The sequence below is a fragment of the Tribolium madens genome, unplaced genomic scaffold (genome assembly GCF_015345945.1).
Source record: "Tribolium madens isolate multiple individuals breed KSU strain unplaced genomic scaffold, Tmad_KSU_1.1 Scaffold_91;HRSCAF=231;Tcas5.2_LG7, whole genome shotgun sequence".
In the NCBI taxonomy this organism is placed as follows: domain Eukaryota; kingdom Metazoa; phylum Arthropoda; class Insecta; order Coleoptera; family Tenebrionidae; genus Tribolium; species Tribolium madens.
In genome coordinates, this window is record NW_025401063.1 from 13,520,940 (window position 1) to 13,538,783 (window position 17,844).

At 36.0% G+C, this 17,844-nt stretch overlaps 9 protein-coding genes across 13 annotated transcripts; 5 read left to right on the forward strand and 4 right to left on the reverse strand.

Moving 5' to 3' along the window:
- Positions 1-31: 31 nt before the first annotated feature.
- On the reverse strand, positions 32-1,806 carry LOC123010448 (protein farnesyltransferase subunit beta). Of its 2 annotated transcripts, none has more exons than XM_044407346.1 (7): positions 1,509-1,806; positions 1,315-1,458; positions 1,157-1,269; positions 813-1,109; positions 634-763; positions 456-585; positions 32-406 (listed from the first exon to the last, which is right to left on the reverse strand). In XM_044407346.1, the coding sequence occupies exons 1-7, from the start codon at positions 1,656-1,658 to the stop codon at positions 93-95; spliced, it is 1,278 nt and encodes a 425-aa protein (XP_044263281.1). In that variant the 5' UTR covers positions 1,659-1,806; the 3' UTR covers positions 32-92. The 2 variants fall into 2 exon arrangements, with proteins under 2 accessions (XP_044263281.1, XP_044263282.1); XM_044407347.1 differs by having other exon boundaries at positions 1,157-1,262; positions 1,509-1,803.
- A 411-nt stretch (positions 1,807-2,217) lies between these two features.
- Positions 2,218-4,681, forward strand: LOC123010447 (L-threonine dehydratase catabolic TdcB). 3 transcript variants are annotated; one of them, XM_044407345.1, is made up of 9 exons: positions 2,218-2,329; positions 2,502-2,837; positions 2,899-3,081; positions 3,139-3,209; positions 3,252-3,539; positions 3,590-3,752; positions 3,800-4,092; positions 4,138-4,363; positions 4,418-4,681. In XM_044407345.1, exons 2-9 carry the CDS (start codon positions 2,805-2,807, stop codon positions 4,568-4,570), a joined length of 1,410 nt encoding a protein of 469 aa, XP_044263280.1. In that variant the 5' UTR covers positions 2,218-2,329; positions 2,502-2,804; the 3' UTR covers positions 4,571-4,681. The 3 variants fall into 3 exon arrangements, with proteins under 3 accessions (XP_044263280.1, XP_044263279.1, XP_044263278.1); XM_044407344.1 differs by lacking the exon at positions 2,218-2,329 and adding an exon at positions 2,340-2,445; XM_044407343.1 differs by lacking the exon at positions 2,218-2,329 and having other exon boundaries at positions 2,341-2,837.
- LOC123010452 (pterin-4-alpha-carbinolamine dehydratase) lies at positions 4,620-5,590 on the reverse strand. The gene is made up of 3 exons (XM_044407354.1): positions 5,196-5,590; positions 5,014-5,136; positions 4,620-4,913 (listed from the first exon to the last, which is right to left on the reverse strand). Exons 1-3 carry the CDS (start codon positions 5,337-5,339, stop codon positions 4,731-4,733), a joined length of 450 nt encoding a protein of 149 aa, XP_044263289.1. The 5' UTR covers positions 5,340-5,590; the 3' UTR covers positions 4,620-4,730.
- A 101-nt stretch (positions 5,591-5,691) lies between these two features.
- On the forward strand, positions 5,692-6,300 carry LOC123010453 (coiled-coil domain-containing protein 86). The gene is made up of 2 exons (XM_044407355.1): positions 5,692-5,851; positions 5,904-6,300. Exons 1-2 carry the CDS (start codon positions 5,790-5,792, stop codon positions 6,265-6,267), a joined length of 426 nt encoding a protein of 141 aa, XP_044263290.1. The 5' UTR covers positions 5,692-5,789; the 3' UTR covers positions 6,268-6,300.
- LOC123010446 (probable methylcrotonoyl-CoA carboxylase beta chain, mitochondrial) lies at positions 6,258-8,285 on the reverse strand. The gene is made up of 4 exons (XM_044407342.1): positions 8,020-8,285; positions 7,677-7,927; positions 6,663-7,627; positions 6,258-6,612 (listed from the first exon to the last, which is right to left on the reverse strand). Exons 1-4 carry the CDS (start codon positions 8,128-8,130, stop codon positions 6,287-6,289), a joined length of 1,653 nt encoding a protein of 550 aa, XP_044263277.1. The 5' UTR covers positions 8,131-8,285; the 3' UTR covers positions 6,258-6,286.
- Positions 8,286-8,524: 239 nt separating this feature from the next.
- LOC123010456 (cytochrome c oxidase subunit 7C, mitochondrial-like) lies at positions 8,525-9,082 on the forward strand. The gene is made up of 3 exons (XM_044407358.1): positions 8,525-8,710; positions 8,828-8,953; positions 9,008-9,082. Exons 1-2 carry the CDS (start codon positions 8,627-8,629, stop codon positions 8,942-8,944), a joined length of 201 nt encoding a protein of 66 aa, XP_044263293.1. The 5' UTR covers positions 8,525-8,626; the 3' UTR covers positions 8,945-8,953; positions 9,008-9,082.
- A 133-nt stretch (positions 9,083-9,215) lies between these two features.
- Positions 9,216-10,522, forward strand: LOC123010454 (V-type proton ATPase subunit G-like). The gene is made up of 3 exons (XM_044407356.1): positions 9,216-9,801; positions 9,993-10,192; positions 10,296-10,522. The coding sequence occupies exons 1-3, from the start codon at positions 9,720-9,722 to the stop codon at positions 10,383-10,385; spliced, it is 372 nt and encodes a 123-aa protein (XP_044263291.1). The 5' UTR covers positions 9,216-9,719; the 3' UTR covers positions 10,386-10,522.
- A 50-nt stretch (positions 10,523-10,572) lies between these two features.
- On the forward strand, positions 10,573-11,697 carry LOC123010449 (electron transfer flavoprotein subunit beta). Its single transcript, XM_044407348.1, has 3 exons — positions 10,573-10,734; positions 10,787-11,185; positions 11,234-11,697. The coding sequence occupies exons 1-3, from the start codon at positions 10,684-10,686 to the stop codon at positions 11,543-11,545; spliced, it is 762 nt and encodes a 253-aa protein (XP_044263283.1). The 5' UTR covers positions 10,573-10,683; the 3' UTR covers positions 11,546-11,697.
- LOC123010444 (protein UBASH3A homolog) lies at positions 11,572-17,825 on the reverse strand. Of its 2 annotated transcripts, XM_044407339.1 has the most exons (7): positions 17,587-17,825; positions 17,295-17,535; positions 17,050-17,245; positions 16,678-16,773; positions 14,402-14,580; positions 13,929-14,345; positions 11,572-12,631 (listed from the first exon to the last, which is right to left on the reverse strand). In XM_044407339.1, the coding sequence occupies exons 1-7, from the start codon at positions 17,697-17,699 to the stop codon at positions 11,834-11,836; spliced, it is 2,040 nt and encodes a 679-aa protein (XP_044263274.1). In that variant the 5' UTR covers positions 17,700-17,825; the 3' UTR covers positions 11,572-11,833. The 2 variants fall into 2 exon arrangements, with proteins under 2 accessions (XP_044263274.1, XP_044263275.1); XM_044407340.1 differs by lacking the exon at positions 16,678-16,773 and having other exon boundaries at positions 17,587-17,824.
- Positions 17,826-17,844: the final 19 nt, after the last annotated feature.

Genomic DNA, 17,844 nt, shown 5'->3' on the forward strand with positions numbered 1-17,844 from the left:
CCCAATCGTCTAGAAAGAAATCACCAAGAAATTAAAAAAAAAACTTGTATTCAGCAATAATGTATAAAATATGAATAGGAGCGTTATAAACGTCACGTACTCATGTTATGATTACTTGGGACCCCTAAATTATTAAAAAAAATCATCGCTTTTCGAACATGATCGGGCCTAATGTTGTAAACTGGATGTGTGCAACATACTTCATTATCTGGATCTCCTAGAATATGAAGATCGTTCATAAAATGCTGGGCTACTGATAATCCACTGAGAGTGTACGAAGTGTGGTAAATGTCTCTATGTTTACCAGGTTTATCTAAGAGACCTCCTTGTGGGTGCTGACAACATGTTAGAATATATTCTTGTAAAGCTCTTTCATCAAAAAAATGATTTTTCACTTCAAAACCATCTGCAATAAATAAAATTTGCACCAAAATAATTCATAAAAAATTAACAACCTTCAGCCAACAAACTATAAATTAATGGAAAAGCGGCTCCTTGCCAGAAAGAATAACAACCATCAACTAGCTTATTTGTACGTCCCTGGAAACCACCTTCTAATCTCATCTGCCGGTTCACTGTCCATCTCTGAAACCACAATTGATGACAATCATTTTTAAAACATACATTTATTACCAATAAAGCCTGCAAATCACAGAGATGCCCTTTTCCTAAAATTATAAGTGCAGACAATCCACAAAAAGCATAGCCGCCGTGAGCTTCCATCCCTGGACACCCTGAGAAACCACCTTCATAAGTCTGACAACTAAAATTACGTTTAACTTTTTTCTTTCAAACTGTCTTGCAAGTCCAACCTTATTATCCATTCAAAAGTGCCCCTGACTAGATCTTCTGATAACACATTTGTTAGACTAGCAACCGCTAAAGCGCAATAAACACCACGAATATCAATTTCGCCATCTTGATGCATGCAAAAAGAGCCGTCAGACTGCCTCATCCTCCACAGAAACTTTTGCAACTTATCTCTTTTAATAACATTGTAAGCTTCTTCTGTGCCTAAGATGACCAATGCATTGACTGCTGCATACGTAGCTGCTAGATGTGGCAAATGCCCAGGTCCACCTCCAAAACCCCCATCAGGACTCTGGCATCTACAAAGGTCATTACAACTGTACAAAACCAACCAAATAAGACTTACTTTGCTAAAAATTTTGCAATGGCACTTTTCAGTTTCTCATCTATTTTGATTCCCATTAAAGCCAATGCGTGCAAAATCCAATAGCACAGCCATGGACGGCTCGCATCTAATGACTGTGAAACAATTCAAACTATTTTTTTCTAATTAGCACAACTCACCTGGTAACCAGAAGAAAGGTAAATTAAACAATCCAAAAGGTAACATTTATGATTTTCTTGCAACAATTCAGGTAAATTAGGATTGACTTTTATCCTTAAACTTAAATCGTGGAGTTTCTTATAAACTGCTTCTTCGACTTCAATCTGAAATGTCATGAAGAGGTTATGTTCAACTTATAATGAAAAATTCTCACCTGTTCGAGGGATGTTATTGTTACAACACCCTCATCCTTAAATTTCTGTTTCTTTATTTCTTCCAAGCTTCTGAGGGATAAAATTTTAGCCATGCTTTTTTCGGATCGTATAAAATTGAAATTACATTGCCCATTAACATAGAACCCCATTAATGGTGGCCACACTTCGTTTTGTTGTTTGGTTGGAAGCAGTGGACAATTTAAGTTAAGGCGCGATGTTATGTTTTGTACTGGGCCCTTGAATGAGGGATTTTACTTAGTCAACGGTCGGACCTAATTCCCTCCAAGTCAATGAAAATATGTAAAAATGTCAGCTGCAAAATCAATTAGTCTCATTATTATTCTTGTTAATTAATCTAATTTTTATCTACTTATTAAAGTATATGTTTAGGTAAACACTATAACCTCTTCTTAATCATTTAGCATAAAAAATTATAGCAGAATATGCTGAATAATAATATTTTACAAGTCTTAGGTCCAAATTTTATAATATGGTCAACCAAAATTATCATTTCATATTTTTATCTTTATCAACAGCATGAGTAGGTAGGTATTCAAGAAAATATTATTCTGTAGTATATCACTTTCCAATATCCCCACATTTTATTTTTATTAAAATCATATAAAACACAACAAACATTTGCTTATCAGTGAATGTGGATGTACTACTCATGCTGAATTTCTTGAGGTCATTAAGTTGGAAGCTTTTGGATATCTGTTATTGTCATTTATTTATAACATTTTGTACTAGTGGTGTCGACAATTTTACAATGGAAAACTACTTATATTCAACTGAGACATCGGAAGAATCTGACTATAATGTAAGTTACATTAGTTTTATATGCACTAGCTCTATAATATTCTGTTCTTGCATGCGTATATACACATAGAGGTAATCAATTAATCATTAATCAATGCACAAACGCTCTCAGTAAATGTTAGTGATAATTATCTAACTGTAGTAAAGGACAAGTTTTTAATCGCTTATTGCAGCTTCCATTTTTTTACACAAAAAATTCTTCGAAAATGAAGCTCTTACTAGGTATGTGAAAATATTAGCTCGATTGTCTTCAATGATGATGGTCATTTAATGATCGTCATAAAAAAAGTATGACAGACATTAATTTATGAGTGGATATTTCGAAGATAACGTATCGACCCCAAGGAGTCTTTTTATCATCAAATGTGGAAAAACCCGCTTTATAAATGCGAGAAAAGTTCATTTGCCCTATTTACCCACATGAAAACAGTCTAGCATAACATCTTGTCAATAAACACGTTCATTTTTAATTAATCATGGTTCAATTAAAGTTAAACTGCACCAGCCAAGTGAGTGCATATCTGATTGATATAAATTTAAATATTATTGTTTACTGTAACACTGTTTTAGGACGACATGCGGGAGGAAGGCTTTTGTTGCGACCCCAACAACCCCAACCCTTGCAATCACAAAATCAATGGTACGTTAGAAGACCCCAGTTGCAACCCGGACTCTCCTCTGAAAGTCACTTTTGAAGAAATAACATCAGCCGCATATAAAATTAAATCAGGAATTATCAATACACCATGCACGGTACTTGAAAAAATAAAAAGAACAACAGAAATATTAATTACCTACCTTTTGTTGTAGCGCTCTCACATGTCTAACTTAACCGGAATGGATGTTTATTTGAAAAAAGACTTTTTACAAAATACCGGAAGGTAATTTCAACTAAAGACAATTATTACGACGCAATAAATTAGTTTTAAGGAACGGGGAGCGAGGTACGCCATGTTGATGTTATCGCCGGAGCGAAGACAAAAAGGAGTGATCGCGGCTTCTCTCGGAAACCATGCCCAAGCTGTTTGCTACCATGGGTACCTCCTGGGAATCCCCGTAACGGTGGTTATGCCCATAATAGCCCCTATTATGAAAATCCAAAAATGTAAAGAGTTCAACGCTAATGTTATCATGGAGGGCAAAGATATGGCCGAAGCCAGGAAAATAGCCATTACGATGGCGAAGGAGAAAGGTTACACTTATATCAACGGGTAAAACAATTACAAACTTTGTTTCCTATTTTCAACCATTGTTATTATAGTTATGACCATCCGCAAATTATAGCAGGTCAAGGAACCATTGCTTTGGAAATTTTGGAACAAGTGAAAGACATCGATGCCATTGTGGTACCAACGGGTGGTGGAGGCCTCCTGGCGGGGGTGGCAGTCGCTGTTAAAACACTAAACCCCAAAATTAAAATTATTGTATTTAGGTCACTCTTGTAAAATGTGCGCTTAAAATTCAATTTAAGGGAGTTGAATCTGAAAGATGTGCCAGTTTTTCCAAAGCCATGGATGTGGAAAAGCCAATTTTCACGGCCATTGAGGGCACTCTCGCCGATGGTTTGGCGGTCCCAATGGTCGGATACAACGCGTGGGAGACGGCGAAATCTCTAGTCGATAAAATGGTCGTAGTTAAAGAAGAGTGGATCGCGGTGGCGATCTTAAGGATGGTCGAATTGGAAAAGTGCGTCGTAGAGGGCGCTGGTGCTGTAGGGTTAGCTGCTATATTAGCAGGCCAGTTAGACGAATTTAAGGGGAAAAGGTTTGAGGACTTCCATAGTGATTCATTTTTAATTTAAATTTTCAGAGTTGTGTTAATTCTAAGTGGGGGTAACATCGATACGACCATTTTGGGCCGGTGTTTGGAACGTGGTCTTGCAGCTGATGGCCGACTTGTCAAATGTAAAGTAACGGTTAGCGATAGACCTGGAGGTATTTCCGAATTGTGTAAACTGATTGGTTCCATTGGGGTTTCCATTAAAGACGTTATACATGAAAGGGCTTGGGTCACTTCTGATGTTTTCAGTGTTGAGGTAATTCTTTTAATCAAACTCAAACAGTAGAAAAGTGTGAAACTTGTCTTCCAGGTAAAAGTTGTGTGTGAAACTCGGGATTATACCCACAGTTTAGAACTAAGAGAACTGTTATTTAATCGATACAAAAAGGTCAAATTTGAAAATCTGCCAGACAAGTTGGCGGTTTCATCGACTTGTGACGAAAACATATACAAGCAAATGTAATTGTACCTGTGACTATAGTACCTATATTTTTTTACTAACTGTAGCAAGAATTTGCTCATACATTTATTTACGAGAAAAAGACAATATATCAATAAAGGAATCAACACTGTTTACGCTGTTTGGTCTCTTATTCATGGTTCATAGTTCATTTCTGATAATTTTACTGTTTAAATAATTTAGAGGCTTGTTCCATGAAATTGGCAAGCTTGACGTCACGATTGCTTAATCCGTTCACATCATGGGAAGATAACGTTACTTGTACTTTGTTGTAAACATTAAACCATTCCGGGTGGTGGTCCATTTTTTCTGCTAAGAGAGCAACGCGAGTCATGAACCCAAATGCCTACAAATATAACCTCATTTGCCCAACAGACTAAAAAACTCGACACAAGAGCGCGCTAGTTAAAATACAATATACCAGTGTGAAACCAGCTTTATTATACCTCGTTAAAATTCTTGAAGAGATATTCCTTATAAATGGCATCCCTGTTGTTAACCACAGTCCAGCCATTTTTTAGCAATGGTTCCAGGTCGCTTTTGCGCTGTTCTTCGGTTAGTTTCCCAGCCTAGTAGATGATATTTCTGTTAATTTTCGTATTGAAATTGAAACAGAATGCATTCTTACCATTTTTCTTTTATCTTTGTTAGGTGCTAACTGGTCAGCGTTCAAGGATATCGTTCGGAGATTGTGGTGGAATGAGTGAAAGTCGGTATCCAGAACGTTTCTTGCGGAGCGCACAGCCGCAAGACGGGAAACAATAAAGCTCATTTCTTAAAAATGTTATGTTTTTTCATCAATTATCTTGAAACAATTAGTCAATATTTATCACTATTGTGGCTACTGGGATAACAAGCAGAGGTCAACGAAGATGGAAGATACCAAATCTGTGCAATAAATATTTTTCTTTAAATAAAAGGCAAGAAAGCAACAGATGAAATATTAATTAGGTTGTAGAAAAAATAATGTTACTGCTAAAACAGAACCCAGCACCCCTACAGGATTAAAAAAAATACGTGATTATTTATAAATAATTCTATAAGTGTCTCAAACCTAAGGAACATATAGAAAGTTAGCGTGTATTGTGTTAGAAAAGGATAGCTAACTATAATTTTGTTGGTATCCATGTTTATTTAACATCTCGTCACTAACCTCAAAAAATTCTGACGTTTAAACACGTGAAATATTCAACTTTTTATTTTATAGAAATCGGGAATCAAGATGACAAAAATTAATACAAAAACAAGTAGTGTGGAAAAAACTAGTGAATGTTTAAAAAAGAAGTAAGTGTTAAAACAATTCAGTCCTACTTTTACTACATATTTACCCTTAAAGACTTCAGCCTGCAAACACAGCCCAGACAGGCGTAATTCGAGGGAAACCCAAGTCGGGCCGATTTTGGAAAAATGAAAAAAAGAAATTTTCATCAATAATTAAAACCAAAGGAATCCGAAATTCATTTGAGAAGAAGCAAGCCTTGAGACAAGAACTTAAAAGGATAAAAGAAGCAAGTAGAGCGATTATAGCAGCAAAAGATGAAGAGAAGGAACAGAAGAAGCAACGGAGAAGAGAAAACTTGAAACGCCAAGAAGAAAATCGCAAAAAATCTGAAATAGTTCAAGTCATAACAAACACAAGTAAGATTAAGAAAATGAAAAAGAAACAGCTGAGGTATATTGAAAAAAGAGACACTGTTTAAATGTGATTTAATTAAATATTTACATGCGGAAAACTCCGAATTTGGTTTTTTCTGGTTGGGCATTTAATGCCGCTGCCAGGCTTAAACCTAGCACTTTTCTTGTGTCTTTAGGATCAATTACCCCGTCATCCCATAATCTTGCACTGCTGAAATATGGTGATCCTTCTCTTTCAAACTGTTCGATAATTGGGGCCTCAAAATCGTCCTTTTCTTTTTGGGACCAGTTTTTGCCTCTACTCTGGACTTGGGAAAGAACTCCAGCTGCTTGGCGCCCTCCCATTACCGAAATGCGGGCATTTGGCCACATGTATAAAAATCGAGGCGAATAGGAGCGTCCACACATGCCTTAAAAATAGATGAAAATTGCCAAATTGTCATAGGAGTAATATATTTACCATAATTTCCAGCCCCATATGAACCCCCAATTATCAGAGTGAATTTTGGAACCTTTGAACAAGCTACAGCAGTAACCAACTTGGCGCCGTGTTTAGCTATTCCCCCCATTTCTGCTTGTCTTCCAACCATGAAACCTGTAATATTTTGTAAGAATACGATAGGGATGTTTCTTTGAGTGCAAAGTTGCACAAAGTGGGCCCCTTTCATCGCACTTTCAGAAAACAGAACTCCGTTATTCCCAATGATCCCAACTGTTTTTCCATACAGTTTTGAAAAGCCACAGACTAGAGTTTCCCCGTATTTTTTCTTAAACTCGTCAAACCTAGATCCGTCAAAAATCCGGGCTATAACTTCTCTAACATCGAACGATTTTTGTAAATCTTGATCAATAATCCCGTATAAATCTTCACTACTATACAATGGAGGCTCAAATTCTTCATCAAAAGTATCTACTTTTGGTTTTTCCAAATTTTTAACAATCTCCCTAGCTAGATGCAGCGCATGTTCGTCATTTAAAGCGAAATGGTCTGTCACGCCTGACGTGGAACAGTGCAATTCCGCCCCACCCAAGTCTTCATCTGAGACTTCTTCTCCTGTGGCAGCTTTAACAAGCGGAGGACCAGCTAAGAAAATAGTTCCTTGCTGTTTGACTATCACAGATTCATCAGCCATTGCAGGCACGTAAGCCCCTCCCGCGGTGCAAGACCCTAACACGACAGCTATTTGGGCAATTCCTGCTGCTGACATATTCGCTTGGTTGAAAAAGATTCGTCCAAAGTGGTTTTTATCAGGAAATGCGTCAGATTGATGTGGCAAGTTGGCACCGCCGCTGTCGACAAGATAAATGCATGGAAGCTTATTTTCTTGAGCAATTTCTTGTGCTCTCAGATGTTTTTTGACTGTCATTGGGTAGTAAGTACCGCCTTTGATGGTTGCATCGTTGGCCACAATCACGCATTCCCGTCTATAAAATACAGTAATCAATAAAAGTAAATCATATTATCATTATGTACCCGTGAATTTTTCCAATTCCAGTGATGATTCCAGCCGCGTTGATGTTACCCCCGTACATATCATACGCTGCTAATGATGAAAACTCTAGAAAAGCTGTACTCTTGTCCAAAAGTTTGTTAATTCGATCTCTTGCTAGCAATTTTCCTTTTGATGTATGTTTCTTGACGGCTTTTTCGCCACCCCCTTTTATTATATCTCCTGTTCGTTTTTGTAAAGTAGCCACTATCTGTTTCATTTGAAGCTCATTATTCTGAAAATAATTCAAAATTAGCGCCATTTTGAAATACAGGTGGTGCAATTTAGTGATAATTCACTAAAAATAGAAGGAAATTGGGTAATTACCATAAATTGCTGAGAATTGTAATCAATTTTTGTTTTAATAACATTGCTAGTGGCTGTATGGAACAACTTTATTAAGCTTCGGTTAGAAATAAATTTTAGCTTGGAAAACATTTTGTCACCAAATGGAGGTTCCACCACTATTAAAAAATTGACGAGTTATTACTTATGCTATGGTTATTATTGCGTTATCACTGATTTTGATTACAATAATAATCTTTGACCTTAATGAATAAATAAAATTAAGACAAACTAGAAAAAAAAACAATATTTAGTAATTTTAATTTTGAATATATTTTGATGTGGCAAACTTGGGGACAACAAATAACATAAATTTTACAATAAAAGTGCTTAACATTATATGATTTGATTTGGACCTTTTTTATCATATAGAATTTCTTAAATACTCCTGAAATTTTAAATAAATGAATATGATTTCCAATAAGGTGAAAGAAATAATCATAAAACGAGATAATGTTGGGGTTTTCAAGTTTAGCAGATTGGCGATCTTGACTGCACTTGCGCTGCTGTCATATGTTTCAGTTGGGTACATTTCCAAAGGACAAGAAATTTTTTGTGGAAATTTATTATTTTCTCTTCAAAAAACAAGATGTTGCATCGCAGCTCATTGTTTGCAAGAAACGTAATTAGCAATTTTGTCAGAAATCATGGCCATGGAGGTGTTCCTGGAGAGGTAATAAAACACGCTTGAGATTACATAACTGTCAAATTTTTGGGGTTGGGATTGATAACATTTTTTTAATATTCTGTTTAGAATGTTTCTTAATTTTTGTGATGTTGTTGTATGCAGAATTTGCCATTTTCCATCAACAATAGGTATAAGTTGACAGCCCTCTTCATTGCATTCTTTGGGTCTGGATTTGGGGCACCTTTTCTTATCTTGAGACACCAACTTCTCAAGAAGTAAACTAGTTATGTAAGTATGTAGATAATGGGAGGTAATAGTTGAAGAACAAGTTTTATTTTACAGGGGTTGTAGTCATGTTAGGTACAATTTCTTATTTGTAAGTACTAAAAGTGGAAAAAATAAAGAAGTTAAATCTTACACTTGCTTTTTCATCTACTAGTTTTTGTTCTATTTTAGTGAAAAAAGTTACCATTGTCTGCCTTGAAACGAGTGTGATATTAACATAATTATCTACAAATTTCTATGCAATGATGATTCTTTGGGACTGTTAAAGTTGTCTTTTAGCAAGTAGTTATTAATGTAAGAGGCAGTTTTGTGTGAGGAGAATGAGTTTCTCGTTAAAGTGCTAGCAATATTTTTAGACTGACAATATTAAAGTTTTAATTGCAAAGGCCATTAAAATTAAGTTGATGAAGTGTTTTGCTGAAAAGCAATGCTGTAGTCATGCTTTGGTGTGTTCCCAATTATCTTGCCTGACATCATGGTCACAAATGGCTTTTTCATTGTGTACAATATTTTAATTAGAAACGAAACGACAAAAGAGTCAATTTGTATTTCCTCTGGTTCACAATAATACCCACCATATAAGTTTCTACCTTGATAGTTACTTCTAGTTGAAACTGATTGCTTTTCCTGTAAATAACTCGTGCACAAAATTCGGTATTTCTATTTTTAAATAATTTCTGTTGCCCCTCTACACACTTAAGCAATTTAATACAATTGAGGTATAATTTCATTAATACAACAACATCTAAGTGTCTTGCTCCATTTTGCAATGGCAAGTCAAACTCAAGGCATTCAGCAGTTACTAACTGCTGAAAAAAGGGCAGCTGAGAAAGTCGCCGAAGCCAGAAAAAGTGAGTATTTCAATTTATAAGAGTTGTGGTTTATATTTAGATATGCTCCGTGTTATTTTTGTATCTTAAAAGGATCATTATGTTACATGATGCATATTTTGACACTCATTTACGTTAGTTTTTTTTATAAATATTTTGACAATTTACGCATATCAGCAAGTCATACATTATTCCAATTTTATTAATAATAGGAAAAGCGCGCAGAATTAAGCAAGCGAGAGAGGAAGCTCAGGCGGAAATTGAAAATTACAGAAAAGAAAGAGAGAGGCAATTTAGGGAGTACGAGGCCAAACATTTGGGCTCGAAGGAAGATATCGCCGCTAGAATTGATAAGAATACAGAACACATTATCCGTGAGGTGGAAGATGACGTAAAAACCAATAAAGAAAAGGTACAGTATCTATTTTGGTCTGTATTTGTAAATTGCGTGATTTTATTTATGGTTGCGGCCGCAAACACGCCTGTTTTATTTCTAATTCTATTGCTCTGTTTAGGTTTTGGCCGATCTGCTCTATTTGGTCTTGAATGTGCGACCTGAGGTGCATCCAAACTACAAGATAATGAGAGTTTTCGGAAAAATTTAATTTGAAACTTTCAGTGTTTACAGCAACGAAAATTCTTTGTATTTTTTTGTCACAATTGTAAACATTACTTTAGCCTGTATTTAAATACAAACAGCAGTGGCGTTTTTCTGTTTCTAATAAATTCATGTTTGCAATGAGTTTTTTTTTTAATTCCCGCTCTTTTGCCACAATTGGACAGTGTCGCCAACCTAGTTATGAAACGTCAACTTTGATAAAAGTGTCAAAGTCCAATGGTCCAAATCTTGTAATATCTTCCAAATATTCATTTATTTAATTCCTTTACAACCTTTTTATTGCAATGGCTCGCGTTTTAGTTGGAGTTAAAAGAGTCATCGACTATGCCGTTAAAGTAAGTCTTGCCGTCTTATTTTCCCTTTTTATTTACAACCCAAAATTTTTAGATTCGTGTTAAACCTGACAAAACTGGAGTCGTTACCGATGGAGTGAAACACTCGATGAACCCCTTCGACGAAATTGCCGTCGAAGAAGCTGTTCGCATGAAAGAAAAGAAACTAGCGTCTGAAATTATCGCTGTTTCTTGTGGACCAACACAAGCCCAAGAAGTCATCAGAACTGCCCTTGCTATGGGAGTTGACAAGGGAATTCACGTCGAGGTTTCAGGGGCCGACTATGAAACCCTTCAACCGATCCACGTTTCAAAAATCTTGGCCAAACTTGCTGAAAAGGAAAAAGCCGATTTGATCATTGTTGGCAAGCAGGCAATTGATGACGACTCGAATCAGACAGCTCAAATGACTGCTGCTGCTTTAGATTGGCCTCAAGCTACGTTTGCTTCAAAGGTAATCCCTACGGTTGAAAATTCAAATGTTATCTGTTGCTTTTTTTAGATAGAAAAGGGTGATAAAGAAATCACTGTAACCAGAGAGGTTGATGGGGGCTTGGAGACGATTAAATGCAAAATGCCGGTTGTGATAAGTGCCGATTTGCGTTTGAACGAGCCTCGTTATGCTACACTGCCAAATATCATGAAAGCAAAGAAGAAGCCCATTACTAAAATGACTCCTAAGGATTTAGGAGTTGATGTGTCTCCTAGGATCAGTGTTGTCAGTGTGGAAGACCCACCGGTGCGTCAAGCTGGAGCCATTTTGCCCGATGTGGATGCTCTTATTGGAAAATTGAAAGAAGGTGGTCATGTTTAAGTACAAATGTGATGTTAGGTGCAACTGTAAATTTTTATAAAAGCATATTTTTACTAAGAAACAAGTTTTTCTTTATTCAGCTTTACACAACAGTTAATGCTTTATTCTTATTGTACCAAGTCTATGCACCAAAATATAGCAATAATAAACTACGCAGGCGTTCTTTGGTAAGTGGATTACATTCTGGGGCAAATTTCAAATATCAAAGTTAGTGAAACATTAGTGGACGTTTCACCAATTTTGAATTCTTAGATTTGCTCCACTAATGGAGGGCACCGTTTCATATCATTAATTCAAGAAAATTTTATAATCGAACCTATGGTTGGTTGTATGCGTGATAGGAGGGAAAGGCAGTTCTGAAATCTCCCATTTGTCTCCCTCTTGCGCCAGTTGTAGTAAACTACAATAGGCCACTTTCTGTATGACATCCGTCATTTCGTAAGCCGCTCTTGGCTTCTTACCAATCAATTCCCTCGAACACACTTCCAAAGTGGACGCGTGGCCCACAAACAAAACATTTCCGTTGGAATGAGCATTAAGAGCTCCTCTCGTAACGAAGGTATTTCGTAAATAATACTGTTCGCAAGTTTCCCTAGCGTCTTTCAGTTCTGCCACCGTTACAAACGGCTGGTAATTCAGGTCAATGTTGTATCCGGCTGCGGCTAATTCCGCCGGTGTCATCCAGTCTGGCAAACCGTCTGGATACCAGGCCATCCACTCAAACAACCCGGGTTCGATTCTAATTTTGATTTCGTCTCGTTTATTGTAACCTTTGAGGAGGGCGTCGCAGGTTTGGACGCAACGGAACGATGGCGACGAGTAAGCGTAAGCGATGTCGAGTTGGGCGTCTTTGAGGGCGTCGCCGACTGTGTTGGCTTGGAAGACGCCAACATTGGTCAAGGGAGTGTCCTTGGTGTAGCCGGCGGGTCCTTGGGATCGGTCAGGTACTGTGGCTGGCATGTTCAAATCTTTGCGGGTGTATCTGCCGTTCTCATCGAAGCAGTAGGGAATCCAGACGCCGAATGTGAAGTCGATTCGTTCACCATGACGCATCAGGAAGAGTTTTCGCGACTTCTTATCTTGTGCCTAAAGCAATTTGTAAATTTCAGTAAAATTATTATATTTTCACTTTCGGCCAAAAATTATATAATAAGCTTACATTCGAACTCATTATACATAAATAATCCATCGAATTTTTAACGATTTTAGCTGTATTTCAAGGATATCTTACTAGAGATAGTAGAAATGACGAAATTAATCAATCAAGATAATGAAAAAGTTTGGAACTATATTTCAAGGCCACAAATAAATGTAGTTTTCCATAATAACACTGGTCAACAAATTTGAACAAATTTTCGGTAACATTGATTAAACTACCTTCCACGTTTATGATTTTTCACTCTGATTTCGAAAATCTCAACACGTATCGTTCGTATGTTACCAACTTCGTTCTGACACCCATGTTAAAGCAAAAGAGTACTGACTTCAACTATTTAATTGATTTTATTATGAGCATACAATATTTTAATAAACTAACTTTAGAAATATTAAAAAAGTCATATATTACAATAAAAGAGTGAAATCTCAACATTTTCTTTTGTTAGGGACGTTACTGTCGCATTTTAAAAGCCAACACTATAATTGCCCATCATGGAAAGGTCCCAGCGGTCTTGATAGCGTTCTTCCATCTTTCTGATGTCTTGGTGGAACCTCTCCCCTTGTTCGTCACTGACAGCCTTCAAATTTGTTGAAAAAAAATCCAAGTGGGAGTGCAGAAAATGTATTTTGGTAAAAAATGCAATAAATAAACGGTATGTGTTGTCAAAAAACAAAATGTATTTTGTTATTTAGGAAGTAGAAAACTACTGTTGACCAAATTGTCATCAATGTTACCGAACCCTTGTTGACCTGTGTAATTTTAATAGGTAAAATAAATAAAAACTGACTGCATAAAATAAGTAAAAATAATAATATTTAAGGCCATTAGAAAAATTCACAATTTTGTTGTTGATTCGGACTGTAATATTGAATAGTATCAATGGGCATTAATCACGGCAGTCATCACTACTGTGATTAATGGCTATTATTAAGATCGAGCAAACAGACGTATAAGGGGTACATTATACAATAGTCGTGGATAAATTATTTTTTTGTTGCTAAAAATAAGCTCATGAAATAATGTGCAATGGTTTTAAATTAAGGAAAAACATTCTCGTCAAGCATTGGTGCTAGAAGCTTATTTATAATTGCAAACTGCTACTTCAGAATCGGCCAAATTGACGTTTTTCGCACTCACAAGGATCCTAGGCATTTGAAAAAGTACATATAGAAACTCATTTTTAATCTTTAATGGTATGAAAAAAATTCAAAAGTAAAATCTCACCTGTTGTTGAGGCCCCGTTTTGAACACATTTTCGTACAAATTTTCAATCCTCGGAGACGCCGGAAAGCAATAATCTTCGTCTCCGTTCTTCGATTCACTCTCACCCTTGGCACTTTGCTTAGAGGCGTCCTCCTCCATCTCCACCGATTGTTGATGTGGTTTTTGGGGTAACGCGTATTTAATTTCCGGTTGAGTAATGTGATTCAATGGCACTTTCTTGTGTAGAGTCCACGCATCGGATTCCGCAGTCCTTTCAGTGTAACTCTCCGGTAAGAGTCCCGTCAGTCCAGTCAACCAAGAAGTACCCTCCACCCAACCGTCGGGCGAATTGGCCAGGGCCTCGCTGCTTATATAGACGTAATCGCCGGTGCGGAGATCTAATTCGTCACACTCGGTTGGTTGATAGGGGTGGATCACCTGGAATAGGTGAGGTGATATTTAGTTAAAGGGATGACCTACGGATGATTTCTTACTTTGTGGACTTGTTTACCGTTTACGCGAGGATCGCGGGAGTATAGGCGCAATTCCCAGCTGGCGGAGTCGCTAGGGTCGAGTTCGTCTACGAGGGATTTTAAGTGGGTGTAGTGGATGCTGGGAAATTGGTACGCCAACGTCAAATGGAGAGATTTCACGTGGGGCTCAAGACTTATAGCTGTAAACGTTAACGTGGGTTTAAAAAACATTTCCGACTATAAAAAATGATTACGTCTATAGAAACTCTATTTCTTGATACTTCAACTCGATACAGAAGGCAAAAACCTATAGAATGTTACGTACAGAAAAAAAAGAACAATAAAATACCTGAAAATGGCCACTATCACGTGCGAAACACAGTACATTGGACTATTTTTTCTTTCTAATAATTTATCTATGTGTTAAAGTTTTCATGTTATAATTATTATTATTAGTGGCAAAATAATATGACGAGTATAATGGGGCTTCATAACAACATAGTCAACGGACACCGAGGCGCACGCCTTATTTTAATTTCGTTTATTTTTAATTTAATGCAAAACAATCACAAAATCAGGCCTAAATTTGTTATTTTGGCGTGATTTGTCCAACTTAATCATATCGTTAATAAAAAAACATAATACAAACATTTAAAAGTTGCAGAAAGAAAAAAATCGGGGCCTCAGTATGTTAATTAGATTTGTTTTGTTTGGTTTGTTCACTTTTAAAATTATTTTCAAAGATCGCGAATTCGGGCACTCTAAGTGCTTGTTTTAGTTGATTGTTTAAAGAGATTTTGTGGAATGACCTTAAAAAAATCGGACAACGTGTTATTTCTGCTTGTTTCGGACGATTTTGAGTCATTTTTGTTACGAGAACAAAATAATAATTACAACACTCTACTTTAATTTTGCTTATATCAAGACTTTGTTGAATTCATAAAAAAATCTCAAAATCAGCACGCGAAAGTATTAATTCGACTTGCTTGCTCCAAATTTTTTTTTTTTTCAAATGGAAATTATCAAGTCAAAATTTTGGTAAGAAAAATTTTAGCAACTTATCACCACAAGCAGTTTTATATTAAGAAATAATATACAGGGTGTCAATTTTAAAAGTTGCAATCGGCAATATCTGTAGAACTGAAAAAGTTATTGAGAATCACTCAAAACCGTTTCGGTGGTTCCTACGGGGCATCAAAATGACATGGTAAGTGACGCACCTCCACCCGCTCTTGAAGCTACAACCACTCCAAGTTGAAAATTTTAAATGGCACTTACCCTAGTTGTGATACATTGTCGCATAGCTTATAACAAACGTTCTTCAAAAATGTTATACAACAGCCTATTTAGTAAAGCCGTTTTCCAATTATTATTCTAAAACGAAGACTTTAAATTCTCATTCTTTTAAATTATATTCAAGAGTGGGTTCCCCCTAGGAACCATCAAAACGGTTTTGAGTGGTTCTCAAAAACTTTTTCAGTTCTAAAGATATTGCCGATTGCAACTTTTAAAATTGACACTGTTGTACATGTATTTCAGAATAGGACATATCTGGGACTAATCATACCAAAAATTAATTATGTACATACATAATTTCAGTTCGGAATTAGGTACTTACTAAGAATAAATTTCAGGTTTATCTTGAAATTTCAATATTTCGTTGCTTTTCGGATATTTAATAGAAATAATAAAATACATAATAATCCTACTTACTGTTTTTAAGTTAAAAAAAATATGAAACACTTTTCAAACGTTTTAGCGGTGAGGACGGGTAAATATTTTGCCACTGTCTGACAAAGAGTCATAAAATGCAAAAAATAACTGTGTTGTAAAATCAAAGAGTAAACATACACATTTTGCAATATCATATTTTTAATATCGGTCATTAACGTTTTCCATTGCCACATAAGTTATCAAATGGAAGCAAAAAGTAAATTTTCCTGTAAGTATACTCGTCCATACATACTTATGTTATAATTTTCATTTTGTAAAGCCATTAATTCTTTGGATATACATTTTTTCTCATATCTCTCACTGTATTTCTTTTTTAAATTCTTAAAAAGCTAAAAACAAAAGCTGTTAGGGCAGTGGTACATACAAAAACGTCACAATGTTAGTAAACCAGCAACTTTAGTGAAAAGGATAAAGAATGTGAGTAACAAAAGGAAAAAGCGAAGTAAAAATTCACACTTTTAATAAAAAAATAAACCATACAAAAATGACAACTATCATCTAGAGAAATGTGATAAATAAATAGAATAAATATTAAAAACTACACTAAACTACAATTTGCTTACATCTACTTCCCCGAGGAATGCATCGAGCAGTTGTTGTGGTACACCAAGGAAAACAGGCTGTTAGAGCATCGAAATGTTCATATGTGTCACTAATAACTGCAAATAACCACCACCTTTAGCCAGACCTTCAAGTATTATCGTGCTAATATTAAAGACTACAATTAATTTGATTACCACGCAAGCTAAAGAGCTTCATTTACACAGTATTGTTATCAATTTATTTACAATATGGAGAAAATGTGATTAAGAGTAATTAGGGATATTAAGATTGGTAGCAATCATTATCTAAATATTTTCCTGGCAATCAAAAGAAAAATATCTAACATAAACGTACAAGCATGCTCATAAAATTTTATAGAAAAGTAAACTTACTAGCATTTGAGACTTCTTTAACATATTGCATGGCAATCCTTTTTAAGTAATCAGCATGTTCTTCCGCCACAAAAAACCCCATAAAATTGGGAGATGTATACGTCTCTAGTTTTAGAGGTTCATTCAACATAGCACCTTGCCTTTCCATTACAGACTTTAGACTTTGAGCCAAATGTGGAGCGTCTTCATCAGGCGCCTGTTGTAAATCATTTAAATGAATTCAACATTAGGTAAATTAAAATCACCTTAAAAAACGAAACTAGCGTAATGTGCGGCGTAAAATTGTGCGCTCCATTCCAGGCACATTCCTTATGTGACTTCTCCCAGAAGTTCTGTAACTGTTCCAGAAAGGGTCCTGTGGGACACGCATATAAAATGTACTCTCTTGGCGAATTATCATCCAACAATGGATCATTTACATGAGCCAATAACCAATCTGAAGCCAATTGCACACCCCTGTTACCCGTGGCGGCTAAAGCCTTTTCGCTAAGATTTTCAAGATTAAAATAAATTTAAATTAGTATTTTGTTTACTTACGCTCTGTGTTTAGGAAATCCCATCTGCAGGAGAATTTGTAGCGGAGTCAGGTGCTGTTTGGATATTTTTGTAGGTGTAGGGTTTCTCCTGGGGGGTAGTGTTGCCATTTTCATTTAATAAATTATTAAATTCAGCTAAGTTAAAATTTGGTGTTGTGTTGACACTTCTTACATGGAACTTTGACATTTAAACGGTGACATTTTTGTTTTGGTTTTGTTTGGGAGATTTGTCTTTCCGATGGTAGCACTGATTGAAACA